This window comes from Nanorana parkeri, unplaced genomic scaffold (assembly GCF_000935625.1).
Source record: "Nanorana parkeri isolate BGI_ZX_2015 unplaced genomic scaffold, ASM93562v1 scaffold774, whole genome shotgun sequence".
Taxonomy (NCBI): domain Eukaryota; kingdom Metazoa; phylum Chordata; class Amphibia; order Anura; family Dicroglossidae; genus Nanorana; species Nanorana parkeri.
In genome coordinates this window covers 32,821-54,819 of record NW_017307042.1, presented here as the reverse complement: position 1 = coordinate 54,819, position 21,999 = coordinate 32,821, and the positions used below count along the sequence as shown (strand labels likewise).

Genomic DNA, 21,999 nt, shown 5'->3' with positions numbered 1-21,999 from the left:
GCCAAGTTGTGAACCGATCGCGCTGTGGGTGCCATTATTTTCTAATGGCACCCCAGTCGTGCTGGGTGGATTGCGCGGATTCCACCCATGCTTCCGAACACGATTGCGGCTAAAACAGCCGCATGTCGTGTATCGCAAAAAGAAGGTACTCGTATCTTTTTTCTCTGATTGCCACGGGGATGTCACCCCATTGAAATCACGGTTCCCGGGTGTCGTGCGGTGTAGTGCAGGTGTGAACCTAGCCTAAATGTGTTGAAAATATTTTCTTCTATAGATTTCTCATGTTGGAAACTGTGGACTACTTTAAAAAATGGCTCTCCCCCACCTTGAGTAATAGTAATATAAGGTATAGAGAACTTACAAATGCTGAACTTTCTCATGTGATGACTCTGCCTTCTGTTTTCAATATTTTAATCCATTGCTGGAGCACAGATCATGTCATTTCTGTCAAACGGGATGAACTTTGGAAAAGCTAACTAGCTCCTTGACCATCTTCCAACAAGCCCCTCTGGTACAGTTCATATGATTAGTACTTCAGCATTAGATGATGTGACATCCACTACAGGGGTGAGAAATGAGAAGGATTGCATCATGAATGTACTACTTAGTGCTCTCTAGTTGTCTATGGACATTATTGGGTATCATATTTTTGTTGCGTATTTATTTTGAGGCTTGACATGTTTCGGTTTTTTTTTTACCCGACATAATCTCATCTTTTATATTTTACAATTTTGATTTTTTTTGTTTGTACTAAACTTAACCACTTGCTGTCCAGAGCAATTTCTTACATTTGCACACATGATAAAATCTGAATTTTTGGCTAGAAAACAGCTCCAAACCCCCAAACAATTATATCTTTTCTGAAAGCAGAGGCCCTGTAGAATAAAAAAATGCTAGTTGCAATTTTTTATGCTGCACGGTATTTGCGCAAATGTTTATCAAACCAGTATTTTTAGGATAAAATACACTAAAATGAAAGTTAGTGCACAGAAACAGAACAAAATACCCAATTTTTTGGTAAAATATAAAAGATGGGGTCACGTCGGGTAAATAGATACCAAACATGTCAAGCCTTAAAATTGCGTTCGCCCGTGAAGCCGCAAGCTCTGATCGGTCCCGGGCTGTATAGACGCTTGTAAAACACAGCAGCAGCCGTGTTTTTGATTTAACCACTTCTGTGGGCCGCTGTATATGTACGTATTGCGGCCCAGAAGTAGTTAATTTTAATGTTTTTTTTACTAAAAATATTGATTTAAGAAACAACTGCACAAATAGCGTGCAATATAGAAAATTGCAGCAATCTTGTTTTTATTTTATAGGTATTCTGCTTTTGGGGGGTTGGAAGTCGATTTATAGGCCAGAAATGTGCATGTAAGCATGTGCATGATAAATGAAAAAAAAAAACGCCCACGTAAGTCAAAGTAACAGGTTTTCTTTAAGAAAATATATAATGTTTGGGGAAATGGATGTTTGGACAATCTTCAGTCTAAGTGGGGAATTTCCCTCACTGTTGAGCTTTCCTCTCACTTCCTGTTGTGTCTCTGGGATGAGAAGTGAAGGGAAATTTCCCCAAAGGTACACAGACTGCACAAAATTGACTGACATGGGTGGTAACTATTGTATGCTCTATCCAAATCTAAAAAGGCAAGTTTGGGCCATACATACACTTTAATGGCTGTGAACTGAGCTAACTAAGGAGGAAAGAGGGACAGCGGAGGGGGAAAGAGGGAAGGTCAAGGAGGAAAGAAGGACAGTGGAGGAGGTGTGTGGGACAATGGAGAAGGAAAAAGGGACAAAGGAGGCAGGGCCGGATTAAGAGCATCACGGGCCTGGTGCTGAGAATTTTGGTGATCATTTTTATGGAAATGGCGACGGTCACCGGGGTCTTTTCTTTTTTTCTGGGCTGTGATTTGTAGGCTCTCTACAGCTTGGAGTCAGTAGTGGAGTCCTAGAGCCTTTTTGAGCTCCAAGACTAGACTAGAGAAAAATTGAAAAAGTTGGAGGCAGCTGTCATTTGTAAGGACTTGGAGCACACGGAGCTCCTGGGATTTGTACATCTCTGTTTTAATGTATGATTTAGTTTTTATAAATATATATAAGATATGCACCGATACCAGTTTTGCAAGTACAAGTACTGATACTTGTCCAAGTACTTACAAGTATAAGTACTGATATATTTTTGTTTATTGTCATGTGACAGTTTTCCTAAAACAAGGCAGACTAATGATTTTAGGACAGTGGTGGAGCGCCAAAGCCAGGTCCCAGCTGCAACCCTGGTAGTTCTCGTGAGAATGCCAAGTATCGGCACTGGTACTCGAAAAGTATCGCTACCGCCAACTATAGAGGACTAGAAATCCCAGCAATAAATTCTAAAGCACTGCAGAAAAATGCCGTCAGCTACAGAGGACTACAAACCCCAGCAATACTTTATACAGCATTGCAGAATATGAAGCTTGATACACTGTGATGCTTCAGGTTCGCGGACTGATGTCTCCAGGGTCTAAGAAGTGCTAAGCGTGGATTCGGGGGGGAGGGGGGCTGTGCAGGCTCTTAGGAGGCTGTTCAGGCTCTCGCCGCCGTTGCGGGCATTCGGGTGCTCAGTGAAGGCTCTCGGGTGGTCGGTGAAATCGGCAGGTGGTCAGTGCAGGCTCTCAAGTGGTCGGTGCGGGCTCCAGGTGGCTAGAGCGGGCTTTCAGGTGGTCAGTGCGGCCTCTCAGGTGGTCATTGCAGGCTCTAGGTGGTCAGTATGGGCTCTCAGGGGGCCAGTATGGCTTTCTGGCGGTCATTGCGGGCTCTCAGGTGCTCAGTGATTGCTCTCAGGTGGACAGTGAAGGCTCTCAGGTGGTCAGTGCGGGATTCAGGTGGTCAGTATGGGCTCTCAGGGGCCAGTGCGACTCTCTGGCGGTCAGTGCGGGCTCTCAGGTGGTAAGGGCTTCAGGTGGTCAGTGTGGCTTTGCTGATGGTCAGTGCGGGCTCTCAGGTGGTGATTATGGGCTCCAGGTGGTCATTGCGGGCTCTCAGGTGGTCAGTGCGGGCTCTCAGCCTGGAGGGAAGCTCCACCTGCCCTTATGTTAGTCCGGCTCTGAATGGAGGAGGAAAAAGGGAATGCTGAGGAAAGAGGGTGGCCAAGGAGGAAAGATGGAATGTTGAGGGGGAAAGCTGGGGAGACAGCTAAAGGGGAAATATTACTGCCAAAGGGAAAGAGGGAACCCTGAAGGGGAAAGAAAGATTGTGATGCAGTCCCTCAAATATAGGACAGATGGGATCTATGCAGCACAATATGATATCCTCAGTACAGCGCTCTTCTCACACATATTACAGGTGTCAGTCATTTAACACTATCGGTATGAAAGAACAGCGGAGGCTCCGGATAGTAGTGATGTGGTGTATCTAGTAAATAACGGGTTAATACGGAAGACTTCTCTCCAGCCTCTGTGGGCGGTACAGGGCGGGTGCGGCCTCCAGTGATAGACGGACAGGTTGTTCCGGGTTAGTGGGAAGGGGTGCACACAGCCTGGATGTCCTGTTTTCATGTCAGGGTTGATATCCGGGTGACCAGGACGGCTATACATTATAGTGACAGCTTGTCATTGATTTTCTCTATCGGGGACGGTTATCAGAAATCTGGGCAGAGCTAATGTTCCTACTACAGTAACCTGGGCACCATGACAGCAGCGTGTCCCGGCCTGGTAGGGTGACATGTAGGATGCTGAAGACTGAAATCTAGAAGGAGGAGAGAGGGTTCGGACTGCGGTTTGGTCAAGGTGATGGTTGTCATTAGCTGGGAAGGATCGTACACATAGAGCTGGTTGTGCGGATGTTGTCCGATCTGTGAAGCCGATTGTCGTTGTGTGTATCCGCCAAGCTATATTTCCAGGGAAGTAAGCGAACAGAGTTGGCGGGGGTCAGGGGAGCCATTCCTGCATACGGTTGCAGGATCATGGGATCTGAAAGCAGCTCACTGAGAGGATTTACCCTCCAAGATCCACCGTGGACTCAGCCTTCCGGGCTCACTATATACCCTGCTCTGCTCCAGGATGGACGCCTGGCCTCTGTTTTTGTCTATCAGCTGGAAAACCAGGAGAAGGTGGACAAAGCAGCGAAGGTATGAGTATGAAGTGCTGACATGAGCTGTCATGTATAATGCTGACACAGTCCAATGTTGACAGTCATCTGATGGTCGCTATTCAGACCTACTGCGGATGCCTGGTAGTGTCATTTATTCCTCTGGTTCCCCTTTGGTACTCGTTCTGTGGCCATGTGAAGACCCCAGCAGTCAGTAGTGGAAACATTCGTTTGTATAGAACTAGGTGCCCAACCAGGGGGTCATATGCAGCCCTTTAGTACTTGCTGTGCAGCCCCCACTCTGTGGTCTGAATGGGCTACATAGAGCCCTTTTACTTCTTGCTCCACAGCCCTTTGCAGATCCCAACAGTCATTAGTATCAGTATCCTAGTGATTCAACCTGCATCCTGGGGGGCCACATGCAGACCTTTGGTACTTGTTGTGTTGCCCTTTGCAGACCCCAGCAGTCAGTAGTGAAAGCATTTATATAGCGCTATGGTGCACAACCTGTGACCCTTCGGGGCTTGCTGTGTGGCCCCATGGAGATCCCAGCAGTCATTAGTGGAATTATTAATTTGTATAGACCTGTGGTGCCCCACCTGTGACTCGAGCGCCACATGCAAGCCATTCGTACTTGTTGTGTGGCCACTTGCAGGCCCCAGCAGACAGTAGTGGGAGCATTAAATTGCATAGAGGTGTGGTGCCCAACCTTGCTGGGGGGGGCTGTTACATGCGGCCCTTTGCAGATCCCATCAGTCAGAAGTGGAAGCATTCATTTGTACACTGCCCTGGTGCCCAACCTGTGACCCGGGAGGGCCACATGGAGACCTTTGATACTCACTGTATAGCCCCCTGCAGACAGTCAGTCTGCAAAGGGCTATACATTGAGGCAGTCAGTAGTAAATGTCTTTATTCATATAGAGCCATGGTGCCCAACTTGTGGCCCGGGGAGGCCACATGCGGACCTTTGGTACATATGGCCCTTTGCAGACCCCAGCAGGTGGAAGCATTCATTTGCATAGAGCCCTGGTGCCCAACCCGAGGCTCTGGGATCACAAGTAGCCTTCGGGGCACCCGGCAGACAGTGATCTGTTTTGGTGCTTACTGAAACCAGTGGAAAAAAAAAAAAAGTTTTCTTTCCACCGACTTCTAGTAGCTCAATAATTTGCTTTATTTCTTTCACAATATATTCCTTTTTCTGTACTTTCTATCCCTTTTCTATGTTTGTTTTATCTGCTGATCTTTTTTTAATGGATCATGCTGACAGAAATATCAAAAGTGGCACAATCATTTTTTAAGGGTGCTGCAGGGAGACACAAATGTGGAATTATTGATTTGCAAATGGGCTGTAATTGCAGCAATGTTTAGCAGTCTTGTATGATGCGTTTCTGGTGTCCTGAATCATGTCCCCATCAACTCCTATAACATGCCCACAGACTCTAAACATCTCCTATTGCATGTCGGCAGTCTTTGGCAGCTTACTGCAGCAATACATTCACTGAATATTATGTAATTATTCTTTCATAATGCCAGGAGCCACATTTGAGTCTCCCTGTATTAAGTAAGTTGACCACCACTGGCATAGAGAGGTGATATTGACTGGACTCTCTAGCAGTCTCATGTGGCATGTCCCCAGTATCTTATCTATTGTTGAAAGTGCCTTCTGCACACTATACAGCGTTGTGACCAGTGTAGATAAGATAGGTGCTCGTAGTGACTGCCACGGATGGCGCTGTTTAGAACCTCAGTGATGTGGGGATAGGTCACCTGCACTCCAAAATGCACCCCCCAAACCGTGGCTATTTTTGCCTATGTGATGTTATTTGCAATAAACAATATTGTCTTTGCATTTTAGAGTGCTGGTGATCCTGTGTCTTCTATCTCCAACCACCCCTGTTGCATCTCTGCAGTCTCTGATCATCTCTTTAAAGGTGCCCATACACTGAACGATTCTCGTACGAGAATCGCGGGAAATCCCGCGATCGTACGAGAATCGTGCAGTGTATGGAAGGCGTGCGACCATTTCTACTGTACGGTCGCACGTCTTCCATCGAACCAGCATGTTTGAAAACCCGCCGGGAATCGTACGATTCTCGGCGAGTTGGTGGCCTGCTGGTTCGACAACTGCCGAACGGGCCGGTGTGCGCACGCGCACACTGCCCCTTTGCAGTCATCGTAAGCCCACCCCTCATTACAGTCATCGCAAGCCCGATCTGCCCGTCCAAGATGGGCAGATCGTACGTTTTTTTAATCCCTTTACAACCATCGCAAGACTAAGGTCTTGCGATGGTTGTACAGTGTATGGCCACCTTTAGTATGTCTGAAGTCTCTGACAGTATTCTGTCATATACTGAGTATTATGTGCAGCCCTTTGGAGCTTTTAAGGACCACTGTTGAGGCCCCATATACATTGTACGTTGACAACCACATACCTTGTACGTTGACAACCACTGCCTAAGTCCCAGATGAACTGGGCAATTCTCTAGGCTGTGGAAACACATGTGGGGAAATAAATATTATAAATATTGCAGCTCTTTATGCAAATAAATGAAAAATAAAATGTGTTTTTGTAAATAGGTGGATCCAGACATATTACGCTGGCAGTGTTAGGTGTGCTGCAATGAACTTTGGTTTTTGATCATTGGATTCAACAATACTCCTACAGTTGTACTTGTGTAATAGATGTGCGCTTGAGAGACACTGTCACCAAAGTAAGTTGCAAAAACACAAAAATCAAGTATTTTTGATGCTTACTTGACGGGATGGGACACTCTTGAATGCGGGTGGGCATTTTAAAATGCTCACGTGGGTCTCTCTGCAAGCAGGAAACTGACAGCATTTTAAACAGCCGGCGATGGCTGTTTACATACAAGCGTTCAGGTGGCTATAGAGCCGCCTGATCTAGAGCTGCGGCTAACAATTATTTTCAAAATCGATTAGTTAGCCAATTTATTGCGTTCGATTAATCATATAAAAAAATCAAAAGACATTTAAAAAAATGGCTCCAGTGATGGGACTACTAGTTTGTATTGAGATTGTAGTCCAACACATGAGCAAGCTTGGAGCGGTGGAAGTAAAAAAGAAAAAGTGTGGTGTGCAATATAGTGAAATGGAAAGTGTAAAATTATACAGCATGAATTCAGAAGGGCATCGGCTATAGAGGACTACAAATCCCAGCAATAGTACATTATACAGCACTATGCAAAATATCACCAGCTATAGAGGAATGCAACAAATCCCAGCAATAGTACCTTATAGCTGGTGGTATTCTGCATTGCGCTGTATAATGTACTATTTATTGCTGGGATTTGTTGTACTCCTCTATAGCTGGTGGTATTCTGCATTGCACTGTATAATGTACTATTGCTGGGCTTTGTAGTCCTCTATAGCTCTTGGTATTCTGCATTGCACTGTATAATGTACTATTGCTGGGATTTGTTGTACTCCTCTATAGCTGGTGGTATTCTGCTTAGCGCTGTATAATGTATTACTGCTGGGATTTGTAGTCCTCTATACAGCGCAATGCAAAATACCACCAGCTATATAGGAATACAACAAATCTCAGCATTATATTATACATACAGTGTATAATGTATTGCTGGGATTTGTGTTCCTCTATAGCTGATGGTACATTGCTCTATATAATATACAGCACAATGTACCATCAGCTATAGAGGAATACAAATCCCATCAATACATTGTACCATGTGTGGGAAAGTGCAGGCTTACCTGAGCAGTCTTCCAGCAACTTGCTTCTGAGATGGGGCCTGTCTTTCGGCGGCTGTCATCCCCCCACTCCTGCTCCTCCTTACTTCTTCTCCCCGCGTCCCTGTACCGATCGTGGATGTGCGCGGGCAGTGAGCGTGAGGAAGTGTGGAGCGTGGGTGCGGGCGGGTCTGTCAGCGGCGAGTGTGAGGTGGGGAGGAGGTGCGGCGAGCAGCGTGTCTGGAGCTGTGAACAGGGCCAACTAATTGGAAGCCGATTAATCGATGATTGAAAACGTTGACAACTTTTTCAATAATCGATTTTAGTCTAGCCTGAATCTAGCCTGATCTTTTGTATGTTGCATGCAAGTGTGTGTCCCTCAGCCACTGCTGCCGCAACCTAGCCTCGGCTCTGCTGTCCCCCATGCAGGCCTGGGACAGGCACATTGGCTCTCTGCACTGAGATTGGAGGGAGATCAGCCTACGTCTTCCCGCTGATCTCCCCTCCGATCTCTGAATGTGGAAGTGACGTGTATTACATCACTTCCGCCTTCATCCTGTCATTTCTCCGGCTTTTGTAGACAGAGAGAAGCTGGTGAAGCAGATCTCTGCTTCATCTTGTTTGGGGGGTCCTTTGGTGACATCAGATGACCCCTGATGTCCCCATAAAGAGGACTTGCCACTGTATATTTACTTTCACATAGGGGGCTTCTTGGCCCCTATGTGATAGCAACAACGTTAAGTGTAAAGTAAAAAAAGAAAGTTTAAAAAAAAAAAAAAGTGAAGTCCTCTGCCCCATGTACATACACATGCAAACATGCGTCAGGTGCGCCTATGTACAAAAATTGATGAGCAACATAAAATAAAGTCTTTAACTCAGCGCTAGTGCGATCATAGCAACCCTCAGTCAGTAACCTCCTCTCCACACTTTGGTCGGCAGCTCCTCAAGGTTAGGAATCCCTCAACACATGCAAAACAAAAGAGAACAGCGTCGCTCTCATGTGTAGAACATTTTATTACACCAAATAAAACATAAGCAAATCTACTCACTAGAGCATGGTAAAAATGTGCATGGGTTAAAAGTCGGCCTGTGGAAACGTCACATGTGAGATCATGGAAGTTTTCCTCTCAGACAATGGGCCTTAACACAGCCGCCAATCACATCTCTGTTTGCTCCGGCAACTGTGTACTAGGCAGATGCATTTTAGGGGCACACCCTCTTCATCAGAACCATAGCTTCCCCAGTCTATGGGCAGAATTTGACTGGAGAAAAACGATTAAAAATAGAAAAACTCGTTTGAAAACGGAAATATTATACTAATCCATATAACATAAACATGTGTAGGGACATGCCTACTAAATTTATATAGGAGTGTGATGACTTGGATGGACTGGTTGCTAAAATGTAATGGGTATAGAATAATGTCCATGATGGAACCAGGTACATCAGGTGATCGAAAGAGCATGTCTCAGACTAATTGAGATCAGAGAAGAGAGAATTCAAAAGAATTATGGCAGATAGTCTTGTTCTCTATCCTTCCTTCCTGAGAAGAAAACTTCCATGATCTCACATGTGACGTTTCCACAGGCAGGCCGACTTTTAACCCATGCTCTTGTGAGTAGATTTGCTTATGTTTTATGTGTTGTAATAAATGTTCTACACGTGATAAGAGCGGCGCTCTGTTCTCTTTTATTTGTTTTGCAAAAATTGATGAGCGGTAAAAGCTTTTAAAGGGCCAATTTTGGGTATGCTAGTTTTTTCGTGATTTTCTTGGGTGCACCCAATTTTTAGTCTTGACATGTATGGTGTCTTTTTACTTGACGTGACCCCCTTCTTTTATATTTTTCCCCAAAATTTGGTAAAAATCTTTCCTAAAAAAGGGTAAACTGTTTTTTTTTTTTTTTTTTTAAAATCCTTGCAATTTTTTTCTTTATATAGTAAAAAAATATAAAACCCCCAGTGGTGATTTAAGTACGACTAAAAGAAAACTCTCTCTGTCCCCCAAAAATGGTATAAAGTTCATTTCAGTACGACATTGTTTTGACTGACTAAATGTCGAAGTACCCGCAGTGCAGAATACTGAAAAATGGCCTGGAGAGGAAGGAGGATTAACACTCCAGTCTTCAAGTGGCTAAAACAACACTGTCCGGAAACTAAAATTACCAGAATGCTAGGCCTGCAAAAGAAGATAGTTACTGTTCACCTCACTGTCTGCCTGCGCCACTGAATGGCGTCCTGTTGAGAAAAAAAATCTTCCTTTTAAAGTCTACTAGGAAACCAATTTTTTTTTCTGGAAGTTTCCATCTCCTGGTCCCACGCTGCGCTCAGTTGTTCCTCCCGCTGATTTCCATACCACTACTGCGCCTGTGTGTGGGTGAGTATTTCCTAACCTCTTTTGCAAGAAGAGCTTTTTTGCTAATTGTAGTTACCTTACACGGTCGAATTACCCCTCCGCTGCCGTACCAGGAAACTATTATGGTGGCAGCAGCGCCAGCATGCAAACAAACTCCCAGCCACTATAGCAGCCGGGAATTTGTTGACCTTTTCAGTCCCAGCTGCCGTCTACGTAGTAGAAGTCATGTGGGCTGTAAAGCTACCCACTCACTTCTACATGTTAGTCAAGGTTCTGTTAGTTATTAGACTTGACAGTTGTATTGTAATGTGTATTTTGATAAGAGAAAAAAGAAACCAGCATGTTATTCTGTAAATGGCTTTAAAAAGTAGCGTTGAAACTCATCAGTATCAGTGTAGTCCACAGATTTGTTTTAAATAAACAATTTGGCTGCGTTGTTGGCTCTCATTCAGCCTTTTGTAGCGCTTTTTCTGCCTGGAAAATGGCCATGTGCACATCTGAGCGCTTTGTCACTTGTAGCCTAATGCCCATCACTTGAAGAGAATACATGAGCTTCTTTTTGGCAGATTGTGCACTTAGGCCCCATAGACTTCAGCCAAAATGCTCAAAAATGCGTGTTTGTCCATTCACATCAATGTGTCACAAAATTCTTGCAAAAACACGCAACTATGTGTGAAAAGTGTTAAAAAATGCAAAAAACTTGCTAAAAACACGCATATTCAATGTTGCTCAGGTGTAATTGAGGGATAATAGCGGCATAAGGATAAATATTTCTGTATGTTGCATGAACTATTTCTACTGCATTCATTATTTTGATAAACTTATCCAGATGTTCAGTGAACATCCTGCTCTCCTCAGTAGGGGCACCTAATAGAATATCTTTTAGTACCAGACAAAAGGTGGTAGGATTTTATTAAATGGAGAATTATGATCTTGTGAATTGACCTTTAGGTAAACATTACAGCAATGTCACTATAAAGCCTGCATTTGGTGTTTATATCGGGAACTATTTTTCCAACCTTGTTTGTTCCATATTTAAGTTGGTGGTTCATTACTTAGGATGAAAAGTAGAGAGCACCGACCCTGAGCTGCTGTCACTAGCACACCATACATTACCATGGAGACCTGGGAAGGGAGAATTGTTTTCTTTAGCGCCGCTAAATTTGAATATACCAGATATGTTTCAGCTCAGCAGGAATAAAGATTTTGTTTTAATGTCATAGCACTTGTGCTATGTTTGCACCTTTTTTATCACAGCCTTCACCATGTTTGGGCTCGGGTGTTATTTGCATAGTTCCTCTTCCACTGGAATGATACTCTTGTCCTCTATCTGCCACAAGGAGGATATAATGATTGTTTTGCTCTTTGGATTCGTGCAGTGGTAATTACCAACAGCAAAAATGAGCTTTGTGTTCTTTCCCAGGTGGCTGTACTATTTTTCTTCTTTGCTATCAGCAGAGGAGCTGTAGCAGGAAACCTCAAGGGGTTAAACGTAATACATGCAATGCTTCCTTCCTAGTAATGGGATCCTCTGCAGAAAACAAACTTTTTAATATAATACTCACGGAGGGGAATTTATCAAAACTGGAGCAGACAAAATCTGGAGAAGCTTAGCACAGCAATCAATCAGCTTCTCTGTTTTATTTTTAAAGCTTAACTGAGCAAACTGAAGCGAGAAGCTGATTGGTTGCCGTGGGCAACTGCTCCAGATTTTGTCTCCTCCAGTTTTGATAAATTCCCCTAACTGCATGTAGTGAAATAGTTTTGGGTCACTGTTTCAGAGTTTAAAGCCTAACTTCCCTTGCATTGGGGCTTCCCCCGCACTGCAAGGGTTTACTGTTCCTTAAAGTCTAGGGGACCTGTGTAAAGGACTTTTTACTTGCCTGATCCCAGCTTTCTAGCAGTTGGCACTTACATCGACTCCCCTACACTGCAGCTTGTGGACTGTCCTTCGTGGACCTCAAATATAATGCTAGGTTATGGGCATGATGAAGTGAGCAGGTCTCTGACCACCAGAGCGGAAGGGGGTAAAAGGCTAAGGGTGCCAGTCTTGGAGCCTGTGGTAGCAGGAGTCAGGTAAGTAGAAATTATTTTACACAGGTCCTCTAGACATTAACAAGCAGTTACCCCTGCAGTGTGGGGGTAGCCCTCTGCACTGCACAGTCGCTTCATTCATTTACAGATCCATTCACAGGATCTATGAATGAAAAGACTACAGAGTGGCAAGATTGGCAGGGGGACTTGCAGATCTCAGTGGAGCACAATTCACGAATTAATTTTTCTGCAGCCTTGCGGCCACAAAGCTGTACCAACGTGGAAACAAGGCTAAGTGGCTATGGCCAAAAACATAGGAACCGGGGTGCAAAGAAATGGCAGCAGGTGTTCTGGACTGATGAGTCAAAATTTTGAAATATTTGGCTGTAGCAGGAGGCAGTTTGTTCGCCGAAGGGCAGGAAAGCAATACAATAGTGAGTGTCTGCAGCAACAGTAAAGCACGGTGGGAGTTCCTTGCAAGTCTGGGGCTACATTCCTGCCAATGGAGGTGGAGATTTGGTCAGGATCAATGGTGTCCTCAATGCTGAGAAATACAAGCGGATACTTATCCATCATGACATACCATCAGGGAGGCGTGTGATTGGCCCCAAATGTATTCTGCAGCAGGACAATGACCCCAAACATACAGCCAATGTCATTAAGAACTATCTTCAGCATAAAGAAGAACAAGGAGTCCTGGAAGTGATGGCTCGGCCCCCACAGAGCCCTGATCTCAGCATTAAGTCTGTCTGGGATTACATGAAGAGACAGAAGGATATGAGGCAGCATACATCCTCAGAAGATGGGTGATTAGTTCTCCAAGATATTTGGAACAACCGACATGCCAAGTTCCTTCAAAACCTGTGTGCAAGTGTACCTAAAAGAACTGATGCTTTTGAACTTTTTGAAGGCAAATGGTGGTCACACCAAAAATTGATTTGGATTTCTCTTTTGTTCATTTACTTTCCATTTTGTTCATTGATAAAAAAAAAACTTAACAATTTTCTGAAAACATTCTTACTTTACAGCATTTTTTCACGCCTGCCTAAAACTTTTGCACTGTACATGTCTATTGTTGTCTTTGTTTTGCTAGTGTCTTTTCACAAAGGCATAAGTTTACCTTCCCCTCCTTTTTTTTATTAATACATCTTTTTTTGTTTTTTTTTAGCATTTGAAAACCTTACGCCATCCTTGTCTTCTCCGTTTCTTATTGTGTACTGTGGAGGAAGATGGGATCTACCTTGTAACTGAGCGTGTGCAGCCCCTGGAAATGCTTCTTGAGAAACTAACAAGTGATGAAATTTGTGCAGGAATCTATGACATTTTGCAAGCTCTAGTATTTCTACATGATCGGGTAAACATCTCATTTTTTCTTTTTAATAGCTTTGTTTTATTGTACTAATGTTTATGCAAAACTAACCTTCTAAACATATACACTATGTAGTCTAGAGCAGTCTTGAATGGGAAGCCTCTGTGCTTTCCATTCATTTAGAACAGAGGCTGCAGAAAAAGGGATTTTTTTCTATTTTAAAAGAGAAATATCAGGGAGCTGTTTTAAGAAATATGAAAATTAAGAAATAAAAAAGAATAAAAATACAATTAAAAAAAATCCTGGAGGCAGGGCGCTGAGTGACATCACACGCCTTTTGGGGGGGAAGGGGTAGGTGGTTTTTTTCTTGCCTCAAGCGCAAAAGGAGCTGGCTACGGCTATGCTCCCACGGTGCTCGTGAGGTTGCCGGCTGAATGTGTTAGAGGCCGCAGATGTAAACGGGCAGGACATCTCTCTCCAACGTCGGCCACACGAGCACCACGGGAGGATAAGGCGTCGGGGCCTCTAGGACTCGCTGGAATGTAAGCCGGCCGACTCCCTGCGTTCCGGGACGGGAGGGGTTGTGGAGTTGTATTGAAGTCATTGGCACTGCAGGCATGCCCTCACATTAGTGCCTGCATTCCGGTCCAGTGCGATCTGCAAAAATAGTGCTCGCAGCATTTTTGCGTATCGCACTGGACTGAAACGCAGGCACTAATTTGCCTGGGTTCCGGGTACAGGCGATCGCACTGTGGGCGAGGGGCCTGCCTCCGGTGCCATTGACTTCAATGCACCGCCACGCCCCCGAACGCAGGTGTTTTTTTTCGTTGGTAGATCTCATTGAGCTCGTCATTTGAAAAGTAGATCTCCAGGCGAAAAATTGTCGCCGCCCCTGCCCTAAATCATTACAATTTGCCTTTAAAAAAAAGAACAAAATAAAAAAAAGGCATCTATGATGCAGTCTGTCACTAGCATTAATATGGCAGTTTTTGTTGTTCTGAGTCCCTCTTGTAACATAAGTGTATTACCTGCTGATTCATTATTTTTTCCTCTTCCTTTAATAAGGTGCCAGCGCTGTTTTGTTCTGCAATTAAATTATGTAGCAGGACTATTACTGCTTGGACTGGATAGTCTCAGTTGGTCATTTAGTTCTAAATTGACTTAAGTAAGGGGCACTTTTTAAGTAGTTACAATAAAATTTTTGTTCTTTTGTAAAAAAAAAAATAAAGGTTTAAATTGTATGAATAAAAGCAGACCATTGTAAGCGCTCTCTGAGCTACCAGAAAACAGCATTTTTGGCTATGGTGGGCCTTCAAGTGTTTTTAGTCCTTACAGCTCTCACTCCGGCGTGTGCGGCGATACCCAACATGTGTAGCGCGTACGTCGTTTTCATACGTAGGCGCACCCGGCGCGTGTTTACGTTGCGACGCGCGTGCTTGCAGGGGCGGGGGATTAAAAAAAATTATTATTTTTAGATTTATTTAATTGAATTTTAAAAACTTGTATTTTTTTTTTAACTTTACTTTGATTGCTATCACATAGGAAGGCTTACAAGCCCCCCCCATGTGATAGCAGATGGTGGTGACAGGTACTCTTTAAGGTGATGCTGGGGGTCCAAAAGACCCCTAGTGTCACCTTTACACTAGAAGTAAGCTATTGAAGTGCAGATCGCACTTCAATAGCTTATAGCTGGGCTTCAGGAGCCCAGCGCTGACAGCTCTGGGACCGGAAGTGATGCAATCTGCATCACTCCCATAGAATGGGGAGGGGATCGACGAACGATCCATCTCCACCCCACGGACACCACAGAAGCAGGGGCCCATGGGAGGGGCAACGGAGCCCGGGAAGCACGGCAGGGGTGTCGGGCAGTGGGGAGGGGGGGGTCGCTGAGTCGCCAGAATCGCTTCTATTGTAAATCCGACAGTCGGTTTTACAAGTTTACACAGAGTCTGTTTAAACAGCCCCGATGCTGGCGACGTACACTGTGCACGTCATCAGTCACGAAGGGGTTAAACAACACCGAAGGCGAATACCGTTTTTTACCCAGCAAACATTTTTAGATACTGGTAATGTATCCTCAGAAGATTCCCCCCATTAGACTACCAAGCAAAATTCCTAAGTTGGATGCGAACTTCAGAACTACACCCTTTTATGCTGGAATAGAGAAATGCATCTCAACTCACTGGGAACACTAATGCACTGCTGGGAATTAGGGATGTCCCGATACCACTTTTTCAGGACCAAGTACAAGTACTTGCCGATATCAATTACCAATACTTTTTTTTTTTTTTTAGGGACAGGTGACTTTAAATGATCCGTAGTACATAATAGTAAATAACATGTAGTTGTACTATGGATTATTTAACCCATTCATGTTAGCAGGTCAGAATTGTAAATCTACTGCAGTGCATTCTATATGTAGCACATATACAGTACATATAGAATGCACTGCAGCAGTAGATTCTTCTTGTTCACAGAAAACACTAAGCCCAGGCCCCGTCTTACTCACTGTTGCCTCGATCGAGGTGCCTCACGATTTTGCAAACATGTGAGGATGTCGTCGGCGCTGATCTGGAGAGGAGTGTCGCGTCGCGTCACTGCTGCTCCGGAACGCCGCCCACTGGAGCAGCAGTGACGCAATGCTCGGCGCGGTAAGTAAAAAAAAAACAAAACAGTGCAAGCTTCGGCGCTGTATCGGGGCATTGTACTTGTCAAAATGCCCTGTATCGGTCCCGATACCGATGCTTGTATAGGTATCGGGACATCCCTAATAAAGCTATTGCAACACAGATGTGGGTGCAAAGTCAGCTGGAAGTGGAAAGTTGCCACCAATCCCTGTGCAATGACCTGCATGGCTGGAGGAGGAGGAGTCACAGGAGAAGTGACAGTCATGTGACAGCCATAGGAAGAGTGACAGTCATGTGACAGGAGGAAGTTTATTGATTGTCAACAAAAACACAGCAACTAAGGACCGAGAGACCACTTTATAAGCCCCTCCCCCCTGCTTCCAGGTCACTTGTTTAGGTCGCACTCAACCTCATTGTTCCCCTCCAGGTGGGTGACCTGCACCTCTCTGTGCCCCGCAGCTGAGCTCAGCCCCCTCTGCACAACGTTCCGAGCCACAGCGTGCTGCCGCCTCAAACTCCCCATTGCCGGGCGGTGTGAGAGCGCGCACACAAGAACTCCAACCAGGCTGCAGGGAGGCGGCGTCGCTGGAACTTGTGACTGACACGCCCCTGCTATCTGATTGGTCTACGCGCTGACAGCGGATCTGTCTCCCTAAACCAGCTCGCCTATTAAGGATTTTCCTCACACGCGAGCGCCGCCCACCAGAACAGCAGTGACGCGACGCGGTAAGTAAAAAAGAAACAAAACCGCGCAAGCTTCGGCGCTTTGTATCGGGGCATTTTGACAAGTACACGTACTTGTCAAAATGCCCTGTATTGGTCCTACTGGGAATGTTATGAAAGGCAGAAAGCCATACTGCGGTGACCTTTTTTTCTTGTTCCCTGTATCTGAAACATATTTTGTCTTGAAATCTATAGATGCAAATCCTGTAGAAATTGTAATCAATACAGTCAAATACTGCTAAAAGATCATCTTGTGTTTTATGTCTTCTATTGTTTTTTTATTTTTATTGCAGGGAATGGTTTCCCATAACAACGTGTGCCTTTCCTCTTTATTTGTAAGTGAAGATGGACACTGGAAGTTGGGTGGAATGGAGATGGTCTGCAAATTAACAGAGGTGGTTCCTGAGGTATGGCTTTAATACCTGTAGTATGGTGTGCTGAATTGGGATTGGCAAATCTCTACTAATTATGAATTCTTCATTGTGTCTCACAGCTACATAATTTCTTTCAAAATGTCATATTTGCTTTCTTTTATTTTAAAAAGATCTCCAGGGGGGAAAAAAAATATTAACCCTTGCAGTGAGGTTTCCCCCGTACTGCAAGGGTTAAGTGTTTGTTTTTGTCTAGGTTAAAAAAAAAAGAAGTTATACTCGCCTGATGCTCTGAGCCAGGCGTATTCATAGACCGGTCCTTAGAGCCTTTCTCCCCCTCCTCTGCAGGGGTCTAAGGTGCCATAAATCATCACATCTATGCACTGTGTATAGACGTGAGGACGTGAGCAAGATTCCAATGCTGTAGCGGAGGAGGACAGAGGCTGGAGGGAGTGCTGTGACAGCTGGCCGGCTTTGGGTGAGTATAACTTTATTTTAACATTTAGACAAAAATTACCACTTAACCAATGCAGTGCGGGGGTAGCCGGGGAGTAGTTCTTTAAAGTAATTTTTAAGCGAAATCTGCTTTTCTAAACCGTTTCCAGAGTATTGCCATACTGTCCCACACGCTGCTAAATGTCACTTTTTTGTTTTACATGCAACCCTACCTTTCAACACAATTAGCATTGAACGTTGGATGGTGAAGGCCATCCACGCAATGTTGTTTGAAAGTTGAATTCGTAATCATAGGCATAGTTTGTTTATACACTTTGTAATTGATCCCACAGTAGACTCATTAGACTTGTCATCTCCCAGGGCAGTTGCATCTGCTGAACTTGTTAAATTGGAGAAGTCACTTGAGATTCAATGGCTGACTTAATTAAGAGCATGAATCGCATCATTTTTTCATAAGAGCATCTAGAGTCTGCACCCCTCATAGCATTAAAGGATCTTAAATTGCAGTTATTCCCTAATACTGAATGCAGATGTTTTTGCACCCTGATCAAATTAACATATTCGACTCTATAAGCTCTATAGGGAACAAACTTGATGCCTTGACAGTAAAGTCTGTGGCAGGGGCTGACTGGCAACTTTTAGCCCAGGGGGCAAGTACAACCCAGAGGCCCATGGTGCAGCAACTTGGCCCCCCTCCCACTCTGCCTCTTCCCCGCCCCTGTCTGCCACTTTTGCCTTCCATGTAAGAGTAGTGAAAATGTTGGCTGATGTGAGGACTCCTAGTAAGTTCATGAAAGGGGTGATTGGCTGAGGGATGGTGCTCTCCTCCCACTGGGCTCCCTACATGGTTCTGGCCTTACTCCGCTCTATGTCTGGTACTTAGGCACTCTCACCCACGGTAGACCGCCGCTGGCTGTCCTGGGCTGTGAGCTGTGGGAGGTTAGTGGGATGAATTTTAAGTTCAATTAACCGGTTAATCAGGATTTTAAAAAATGGCTCCAGTGATAGACTACTAATTTGTAGTGAGATTGTAGTCCATCACAAATGCCCCAGCAATAATACATTATACAGCGCAATGCAGAATACCTCCAGCAATAGAGGAATACAACAAATCCCAGCATTATTTTAGCGAGGCCAGTGACGGGCCCCCTGACGGCCGCGGGGAGCGGCCGTTTTTAAAGGCAGCACAGAGGTCCGGGGGGCAATTGCCACCCTGCCCCCCGGCCCAGTCCGCCCCTGGTCTGTGGCATGAAAAGAACAGATAAAAACACAGTGCTGTATTAGGACCCCCCCGCATTATTCCCTGAATACTCTCATCCTTTAAGTTTTCTGAACTTACTGTAGAAGAGACATATATTCGTCATATGAAAGAACCAATAAGAGCGAGTCAAAATAATTGTCATATTCTAAAACAATCCCTTCACTGATACTGCCCACGAGGGACTTTTTAATTTAGCATCATCTTAAGTTTTCTTTTACCATTTTCTACAAGGAATTATGAATTCCATATCACACAAATATCACATCAATTCCATTGATTGCACTAACCCTATTAAAGCGGACTTTTACACTCAGAAATCAGATTCTACCAATGCCAGTGTCCCTGGATAGACTAAAAAGACCTATTCCCATGTTTTCTCTGGCAGGTATACAGGTTTAATTGCTTATTATCTGTGAGGTCTGTGTGCAAACTGAAAATCACTGGAGGAGCAGCTGCCTCCATCATTAAGCTGTCACAGCTCACCCCGTGTGTAGCTTTTACAAAAAAAGATAACCAGTAAGAGACATTTATGTACTAATCCTCATTCTCTTGTATTGTTATAATAGTACAGCCTTACCTTTTTTCTTTCTTCACCTGGCAGACGTGCCAGGCCCAGTGTTGGGATGTACGACTGTTCTGTCTCCCTCTTGAGTGCCTTGTCCTTCTAGAAAACGTCCTGTCAGGCTTTTATGGATGAAAACTATAGCCACACTCCCCTGTCTCTGGGAGTCAAGGTTGCACTATTGTAATAATCAAGGTATTTAAAGTTAACCTTTTCGTCATCACAGGGGGCTGCGCTCTGTAGGTTATCTGAGCTAAGTGGAGGGATTAGAGCAGGGGTGTCAAACTCAAATACACAGTGGGCCAAAATTTAAAAAATGCTCCAAGTCGAAGGCCGGGCAGGTTCAGTGTTTATTGAAAACAAATTGATCACACGGTATAATACTGTGGTCTATACAGTATATCACACAGTATAATACTGTGGTCTATACAGTATATCACACAGTATAATACGGCGGCCTATACAGTATATCACACAGTATAATACCGCGGCCTATGCAGTAAATCACACAGTATAATACCGCGGCCTATGCAGTATATCACACAGTATAATACTGCGGCCTACGCAGTATATCACACAGTATAATACAGCGGCCTATACAGTATATCACACGGTATAATAACAAAGCCTGTACATTTAATTATTAAAAAGCATGATACTTAATTACAATAAAACATTTTAGTTTTTCCAGTGCTTCTGTGGATTCTTTCCCTGCTTTCTCTCCTCATTGCGCAGGCCCCATAAGCTCTTCATCCCTGCTCTGGGGTCTGGCTAGGCAGGGACAGCCATGGGCCTTTCCTACAGAAGCCACAGGGCACTGCCAGCTTTAAAGATGGCAGCCACCGATCAGCGGCCATCTTTATGACACAGGAATGATGTGGCAGACCCGCACGGAGGGGACGCCAATCCTGGGGACACTTGGAGCTTTTGGTAGAACACCGGCCTTTGGGGACACAATCTGCGTCGGCTGCCTCGCGCCCATGTTGCAATGGCACCCTGTGCGCCCTTACCCCCCTGTAATGACGCCTATGCGCACTAGCAGTGCATTGTGGCACTATACCGGCGGGCCAGATCTAATAATTAAATATTGTCATGCGGGCCAAAGATAATTTCATCACGGGCCAGTCCTGGCCCACGGGCCTTGAGTTTGACACATATGGATTAGAGGGTTCCTTGGTTCAGTTCCTTCAGATGCAGGGTACTTTACTCTCCTGCTCATGTGGCCATACCCACTCTTTTCCCTGAGCAATGTGGAGAGCACTATGCTGTCTGTTAGAATACTTCTGGAAGGGTCTAGGCCTGCCTAGCACTGACTGTCTTAGCGGGGGGGAGGGTTTTCTGCAGAAACAATGCTGAGAACCCTCCTTCTTAACATGTGTAATGGTGCAGCACTGTAGTCTGTGCGACTGCAAGGTCATTTCACTGCACGGAAACAATGTTGTCACCCTGTTGGAGAAAGGCTCAGGCACTAGTAGGATCACCATATATTTATAAAAAGATTAAAAATGCAAATTTAAACTAAAACTACTATACTGCTTGCTTTATTTATAATGATTGTTTATTTTAATTAATATAGTAAATATGTTGCGCTTGATCTAAGTGAATGTGAATACCAGAGTAAAGAATAAATCATAAACAACACATAAACATCTATATAAATACCGTAATCGTCTATCTCATTGTGTGATCGATACACGTCAGTGTGTAAATGTCCAAGAAATTATTGAGACATGTGATATGTGGAATGTGTATTCATCCACCCCACAATATATCAATAATTATATGTGTGACAGACGCGCCGGGCTCACTTATTGTAGCTCGGAGTAATCTGTGACAAACAAGCAAAAAACAAATAAAGCAACCTAGTTGAAATCCTTATATAAATAACCTGTGGGTCTAGCACTCTTGCATGTGTAAACTTACGGTAATCTGGTGAACAACAACAGTGGTTTCAATACCTAATCGTGAAAATATAATAATAATATGCACACACTTTTTAGTATCTCAGTGACCCGAAATGGGCAGTGATTGAATCCAAATTAGTGAAATCAAATATATATTCTAATTCCCCTCTTGGATGTGTACAAGGGGTTAAATATTTAAAACAATCCCAACAATATAACAAACAGGCACAAAAATAAACGGAATAATCTCAGCAATGTAACAAGCAGTCAATTTTTAAGATTTTTGCAGTTTATATGAGACTGGATACAAACGGTTAGTCTCCTTCTCTAAATTGTATTTAGAGGAATAGTCCGTTCATTTCTCTGATGGATATCCTCCAAAATTTAACCAACCAATCGCTGATTGAGAAAACCGGAGTGTTCTAAGGATCTAATAGTCCATCATCTCCTTTGATCTCCAAGTCAGGCAATCGGATGTAATTTAGCCTTATATCTTGATTATTCCACCGCCTCAATGACGCCCAAGCTGGCAGCGTGTATCTATAGATGTCTCATAAGGGATACAAATGGAGAAAGAAGGCGAACCATCTAAGTGCAGTATACCATCTAAGTGCACCAAATGCTCTGAT

At 44.2% G+C, this 21,999-nt stretch overlaps 1 protein-coding gene across 1 annotated transcript in view; it reads left to right on the top strand.

Moving 5' to 3' along the window:
• Positions 1 to 3,845: 3,845 nt before the first annotated feature.
• SCYL3 (SCY1 like pseudokinase 3) overlaps positions 3,846 to 21,999 on the top strand; it is a gene marked incomplete at its 3' end in the record, with an annotated part of 46,335 nt that continues 28,181 nt past the window's right edge. The window contains exons 1-3 of the mRNA XM_018564703.1: positions 3,846 to 4,105; positions 13,326 to 13,511; positions 17,110 to 17,223. Coding sequence (XP_018420205.1) covers positions 3,941 to 4,105; positions 13,326 to 13,511; positions 17,110 to 17,223 — 465 coding nt within the window. The remainder of the gene's footprint in view (positions 4,106 to 13,325; positions 13,512 to 17,109; positions 17,224 to 21,999) is intronic.